Here is a 7,126-nt window from a genome sequence, read left to right on the forward strand (position 1 = left end):
TTTATTTTTGCATCTCCATGGCTACTGGAAGACCATATGGCATGTGCTGACTCAGCACATAAGACCAAAATTCCTTTGTGCTTAGTGTGTTTCTCAGCATCATTTTAATTAACGTGCTGGTGTCCAACTCCCTTAGCCTCAACTCTTCTCTTCTCTTTCAACACTTGCCCAGCTGTGCTGAGCCAGCCTCTCCTGTCACTTCACCACCAGTGCTGCAGGTACAAGCTCCCCCTTCTCCCATCAGCAGTGACGGAACTGTCACTGGTGCATCACTAATGGAAATTTCCTTGGCAATAAGCTGTCCAACACCAATGATGAGAAAGTAGAACAAACCTGCTCAATCTTTTCAAGACCCCTTGCTCCCACAAGCTCTGCAGACCCCCTCCTCTCTCTGTCTTGGTTCCAAATGAGAGCCTGGAAAGCATCCTGCCCACCCCTTCTTGCTCTCGTGGGCTGAAAGGAGGCAGTTAAACAGAAGTCAGCACAGTTCACAATTTATGTAAACAGGCTGTTTTCATACCAGTTGCTCAATCTATTACTAATAATTCACTGGCCACACATTTGCCTCCTTGAAGCCCACAGCAAAATTGCCTACCATTTCAAAAGCTGCGGGATTTTGCATTCCAGGCTGACAGCAAACATTTTTGAGTGCCGCTTTTTAATGGGGCACAGATTTCTGCTGAGGTTTGGCTAGTTTGCACCAGCTGACATGCAACTGTACAAAGGATCAGATGCAAAACCAGCCAAAGCAGGAGTAAAATGGTAGAAAACAGTGTAAAGGATGTGGCTTATAGGAATAGCTGCAGAAGCATCCAAAGTTGGGGTAAAATGTTGAAAAATGGATAAAAACAAGGCTCCTCTTCTCCTTCCTTTCTGATCCAGAGCTTTGCAGGAAGAGAAATAGTTTTGGAAGTGGGAGCCCAGCCATGCCTCCCCAGGAAAACAGGAGGCAATAAACCCAGGCAGATATTGCAGCTTCTCCCTTCTCTCTCCATTGAGGGGATCCCTTTTTAGTGCACTTTACCCACAAAGCAAAGTCATGACCTGCTCCTCCTGGGTTCCTGTACTGCTTCACCCATGCCAGGCAAAGCCACCAGTCCCAGTGGCAAAGCCACCAGTCCCTGGGTCACACAAGGGCTGTGGAATGTCCGAAGGGGATTTCAGCCCATTTGGGCAGCCCAGCTGCTTCTCCCCATTTCACCCACCGGCACTTCCCCTCCGTGCACTTACTCGGGCCTGTTGCACTCCCGTATCGCCGTCTTTATGCCACCACCACAGGTTCTTGAGCAGGTCCCGAAAGGGCTCCACGTCCCCCACGCTCCGTCTATCACCGGCGTCTCTCGCTCCTTGGGCACACACATCCCAAACCGGCAGTGCTGCATGTGGAAAGAGATGGGAAAGGTGGGTTTGCTTTATTTTTGCATTACAAGCCGACCACCAGTGACCAGCCTGGATGCCAAGAATCATGTTTACTTATTTCTCAACCACTCACAAAATACAGCAGAAATTTTGCAATCAAATACAATTTAACTTCTTTAACTTTTTGTCTATCACCCCCATATTTTTTTCTCTCCACACCCTTAAATGAAGACATGAAGGCAAGCTGCAGAGTCCACAGGAGTGATTTATGGGAAGACTGAGGACAACAGCAACCACTGAATATTCCCTGTTTACTGGTGCTGAACAGCACGGCAACGCTCACGGCACTGGCTTTTCAAAAAGCGGCTTATCTGATTTCCTGGAGAGCAGCAGGAACCACATCGTGTCAGGGGAGGAGACAGACAGTAGGGAAAACAACAGGGAAAACTCAAACCTCCCCACAGCTGTACAAAGCCCCAGAACAGAAGAGGGAAAGGAAACTTCCAAAACCAAAAGGTAAATAACATAGAAAAATTAATTTTTCAATCCAAAGGTTTTTTTGGGGTTTTTTTGACTCAGCCATAACATGGGACTTGCCAAGGCCTGGCCTACACTTTTGTTTTCCAGCTATAACTCTTGTTTTTCTTTTGTTTGTAAAACTGGTTTAAATTATCTTGGCAAGCCCCCATCCTCCTTTTTTATGGTATAAATTGCATCCCTTTGGGGTATGTGTGCTAGTCCCACTACACAGGCTTCTAGAGAGATGAAATCTAGGAGACAGTCACCTTCTGGCCCAACTAGAGTAGATGAAAAAGTGTCCCCAAGACCCATGAGAGCAGAGCTTCCTTCTCTCTGAACAGTGCTTGCTAAAGCAGATTGAAACCCAGAGACATGCTCATTTGCTGGTGGATGCCTAAATCTTTGCAATTATAGAAAGCCCAAACATTGCTGATTGCTCACAAATTATAAGAGGTTAAAGACTTAAAGAAGAAAACATGTAGTGCATCATTAAAATATTCCCTTGCAGTATTTCTCTGCATCAGATGCTGTTCGGACAGAGAAACACCTGATGATCTTTATGGCAACAGGATTCCATTTACTGATGTGCTGTGTTTTTCCAGCCCTTTCACTAATAGTGGAACAAGGTTGTACCAAGACACATCATGAGCTCAGCCCCCTTTTTAGACATCCTTATGACCCACCTTAGGGAAAGCTATTTAGGAAAGCAGAGCAAAATCAAGCTATCATAGGGGCTGTGCCCCCAGCTCATAGGACACTGCCTCTGCAGCACGTTTAACACCTTCTGCCCATGAAGGCCACCTTGTCACACTGGTTTGTTGATGAAGAAAGCTGATCTCAAGTGCGTTTGCCTATGGGCATGGTTTGCAGGACAGCTGAATAACTCATAGCTTGGGCCCTAAACATGGTGTTTTCTCAGAGATGAGCTTGGTCTCTAGGCTGCAACGTGCCCCTGATTTGCTTTCATCTGAAGATTTGATTCCCCAGATAGAAACTGGCCGAAAAATATCTGCTACAGTAAAGGACAGGAATAAAATAAGCTGAAATGCTTGTTTCTTTGCTGCAGGACAAACCCTTACAACTCCTCCTGGCATTTAGAGGGTTGATAAACTGCAAGATGGGGACCCCTATGCCAGTCCCATACAGGGACAAAGAGGTCCAACAGCTATCATCAATGAACAAAAATACATGACACCAATCCAACAGTGCTGTCCCAGTGGAAGACTTCTCACAGCAATGTTGATGCTCACAGCTAAATATATAACCACAGTCATGCTTGGCACCACTGACCCAGAGAAGACGACTGAATAGCTAACTAGTGAATGTACACAGCTAACAGACCATGACATGACCTATATGTCTCCCATCCAATGGTTGAGAATTAACCAGGAAATCACCCACGTCCCTTGATTTTATTAAAAATTGGGGGTTTGGAGTTGATGGTAAATCAAAGGGGGGAGGAAAAGAAAAAAAAAAGAGCTGCTGTTTTAAATAAACAGCAAGAATATCTTATGGAAACTCAATGGTGTGTCTTGGAACCACACTGTGAATAGTCTGGCTGTGCAACCTTCATGCCTTTTGTATTTTAAAAATAATTTCTATCTTGAGTTGCAACAGAAAAACTAAAAAGCCTGCCAGGGATCTCTTTCCTATGAGCTTACAGATCAGAGAATGAAGAGAATAAAAGAGTTTTTGTCTGGAGGAAGCTCAAAATAACTTAGACACACAGTTGAGCAGGAGAGCAATGGCAGGGACAGGAGACACTACAACAGACTTTCCTTTCCTTTGTCTTGCCAGTGGAGTCCCAGATAATTCACCAAATCCATCTCCCATCCTTCGGCTGACTTTGGCTGAATAGATTAGCAGGGGGCAGACAAGTGCTGTGAAGCTTCATGCATGCATAACAGAGACGCTACCTGCTGCCATACGGCAGGAGACAGAAATGATTACTATTCGTCTACTCTTCTTTTACCATTCTTTAAACAACCCTGAAAACCACGAGAGATAGAGGCCCAAGTTTATGACCCTCTTTATTTTCTTTCAGTGATTTATTCCCACCCAACAATGCACTGGTGCTGTGAAACACTGTAAACCATCACGACTGGTGCTCACCCAGCAAAGGCCAAACTCTGAGCTGGGCTCGTTACTTGATTTAACGATATCAAATTCAGTGTCCTCACAGGCAAAATATGCATAAACTAATACTCTCTTGTTGTTTTAGTGTCCTTGATTTAAGAATAAATTTAGAGCCTAGTTAAATCTACATCCCAGTAGTTTAACTACATTTTTCTTAGCTATTCAGGCTCCTTCATTTCCAAAGATATCTCCATAAAAATGGCATGGTATTTTCTCCATCTGCCAATCCATATATCATGGGCTTTAAACATCCAGACTTGAGGCAAGGCTTTAGTCAGCAAGCAGCAATCTGATGGGGCTCCTGGCCACAGCAGAGTACCAAAATAGTGATTTATTCCAAGGAAAAGCACTCCAGACTCGCACCTCAGCACTTTACAAGCCCAAATAAACAATGAGGAGGAGAGAGTTTATAATGATCCAAACTTTAAGCTTGAATTAGACCAACACACAGATACAAGAATTACTCTGTAAAGCCTTTTTGTGAGAATACATGCAAATGCCTGAACACAAGTGGACTGCATTAGCTTTTCTTAAGAGCCCATCTGCTCTCAGCTGAGAAGTTCACGTCACACTTGTCTAATTTGTCTAAACTTGTCAAATTGTCTAAATTTGTGGACTGAAATGTTTTTGCTTACACAGTCTTTACTAAGAGCCATGCAGCTGAACACTGCCTCTTGGCTGACACGGGTTAAATCTAAGGAGGTGCTAATCTGCTCCATTGCAGTTGTTTGTGCATCACTCTGGTCATATCTAAGGGGTAACGGCAGGTTTTTTGTAGTTTCTTGGAATTTCAGGAAAATAGTTATTTCTGAGCTTCCAGCAATGAGCAGACCCCAAGCTCACCAATGGAGAAGTTGAAGACACAAGGTGTCAAGTCACAGAGACTCCACACACGCCCAAGTTTTATCCTGAGTCTCAAAAAAGGGGGGGATTTTACATAAAAACATTAAATATTGTGCACCACCAGCTACAAGGAGTAGCACAGGAATAGGATTTCCAACCACATCTCTAATGTACATTCTCAACAATAAACATGTTGACGGCACTTTTCCCTAAGAAAGGAAGGCAAATTGATACATTATGCCCATTGTCTTGAAGGAAATCAGTCAAGCATCATTGAACATTTGACTTTTCAGACACATGCAACAGAAGATTAATTACCAAGGAGATCCACAGCCTATATGGAAAACTGTATCTAAAATAGCATCCAGATATTTTTATTAAGATACATTTGAAAGACTATGAATTAAAATGTTGACTCTTTCTAAAGAAAACTTTAACTGTTGATCGTTAATAGCCAGAAAAGCAAATGTTCAAGCTATACCCTTGTAGAGTAACATCACACTTCTTTCACTAGACACAGATGGAGAATATTTTTGTTCAGCCACAAATGATGAAAACTAGTTAGCATTTTTCTTCAAAAGCTTCAGTATCTCAATAGAAGAAAAAAAAAATCCTCTCAACTATTTTTCTCCAGATCTGGATGACTAAAAACTGAATACTTATTCTAGAAACCACAATGCTAGCTGGAAATTAACATTGCACATGGAAACTGAAAGTTTCTATGAATTGCTGCCAAATCTGTTCCATACAGAAAATGTCAACCAGTTCTATATTTTACTCTGAAGTTATCAAGATGAGAAGCCAGTTGGCAACTTTATGTTACACAAAATTACTAATTGCTCACATCACATAGGAAATTTCTAATAAAAGCCTAGGGAAGCTTTGCAAAAGTTTTGCTCAAGAGTTCACTCAAGGGTATTAATTAAAGAAGATAAGCACTCCAGAAGGAATACCTGCTTTAAACAATGGTATGCCAAGCAATCAATTTTAAACACGTTATCTGGGGTAGAGTTGACCCACGTACATCAGGTTTGGCACACATACAGCTGCTTTGGGCTTCCACCCTTGCAGTCAGTAGCCATGCCTCATGCAACTGGCCACTGAGATAGGATGATTTTGACTGACTTAGCCTGAGCCCCAGGAAACACAGCTATGAGGCATGAACCACCAGGTATTACAGACCTTTCCAGGCTCACATTCTGTCCCGTCAGCCCAAGGCGTGTGCTGGGTACGACATCCCTTGTGCGCACCATCGATGTTAATACACCAAAGTCGTCGACATTGCATCTGCTTAAGTTATTGAAAAGATAAAAATATTAAATAAATACACACCACATGCCTTACCAGACAAATTATCCTTTATGAAATTATCCCCTTAGGATTTATCATTAACTCACTAGCTTGACAATAATTTGATGGCTCACGAGCCTCCCATTCATCCAGACCCAAGAGGATTTATTTTGCTCTGGCAACACCAGGAAAACCAAGGTGTGGAATTTCACTTACCATATACGGGCACACTTGAGATCCAGGTCCAAAAATTAACTCACATTGTTTGTTGACGTCATAAATCAGCCCCGGGAGCTGTTGAGGCAACGTGTAAGTTCTTGATGAAGGTTCATCAAGCAAACACTCCCCATAACCAGTGCTAAAACACAAAGCAGAAAAATGGTGTTAAACAGGAGGTGATGAGACTAGAACCCATTGGTGTTGACCTGAGCCAGCCTTAGGGCAGCCGTGCACCACATCTGCCACACTTAACAAGCGCTACAGCAGCTACTGCAGACTCAAGCACCACCACCCCCATGCTGTGCTAATGATTGTCAGCTACCCTTGTAAAAGCATTTCTGAGCATGCATGACCTGCATTTAGTTGCTGAGCAAGCACTGGTATATATTTAGAAAGAAAATCATTGATTAGCAGAACCACCCAAGGGACCAAGCTCTTGGATTTGCCAGGACATCATTGTGGGTCTCGTTCTGCTCCCCATCACAACATGTGGGAAGGCATCACGGCAAAATGGGTGATCACTGTGCATCAAACTGACCCGCAGGCTCCTGGAACAGTGTTCCCACCATGGACTAGTGCCAGGACTTTATCTTGACCTGTGGAGCAGAAAGGCAGATTCAATCTGCCTCCTAAAACACAGCTCTGTATCTGGGCCACAGGGCTTGGAAAACTCACTCTTCAGGTTCAAGGAGAACGCACATTCCTTAAAAGCAATATCCATGGGGGAAGACTTATTCTTCCCCATAGAGAGGCTGGGGCT

At 43.4% G+C, this 7,126-nt stretch overlaps 1 protein-coding gene across 1 annotated transcript in view; it reads right to left on the reverse strand.

The window, feature by feature from the left end:
* Window positions 1-7,126, reverse strand: part of ADAMTS9 (ADAM metallopeptidase with thrombospondin type 1 motif 9) — a gene marked incomplete at both ends in the record, with an annotated part of 64,549 nt that overhangs the window by 39,691 nt on the left and 17,732 nt on the right. The window contains 3 exons of the mRNA XM_029085745.1: window positions 1,231-1,376; window positions 6,040-6,147; window positions 6,364-6,505. Of these exons, the coding sequence (XP_028941578.1) occupies window positions 1,231-1,376; window positions 6,040-6,147; window positions 6,364-6,505 (396 nt within the window). The remainder of the gene's footprint in view (window positions 1-1,230; window positions 1,377-6,039; window positions 6,148-6,363; window positions 6,506-7,126) is intronic.

Source organism: Antrostomus carolinensis, unplaced genomic scaffold, assembly GCF_000700745.2.
Source record: "Antrostomus carolinensis isolate BGI_N321 unplaced genomic scaffold, ASM70074v2 scaffold29010, whole genome shotgun sequence".
Lineage (NCBI taxonomy): Eukaryota > Metazoa > Chordata > Aves > Caprimulgiformes > Caprimulgidae > Antrostomus > Antrostomus carolinensis.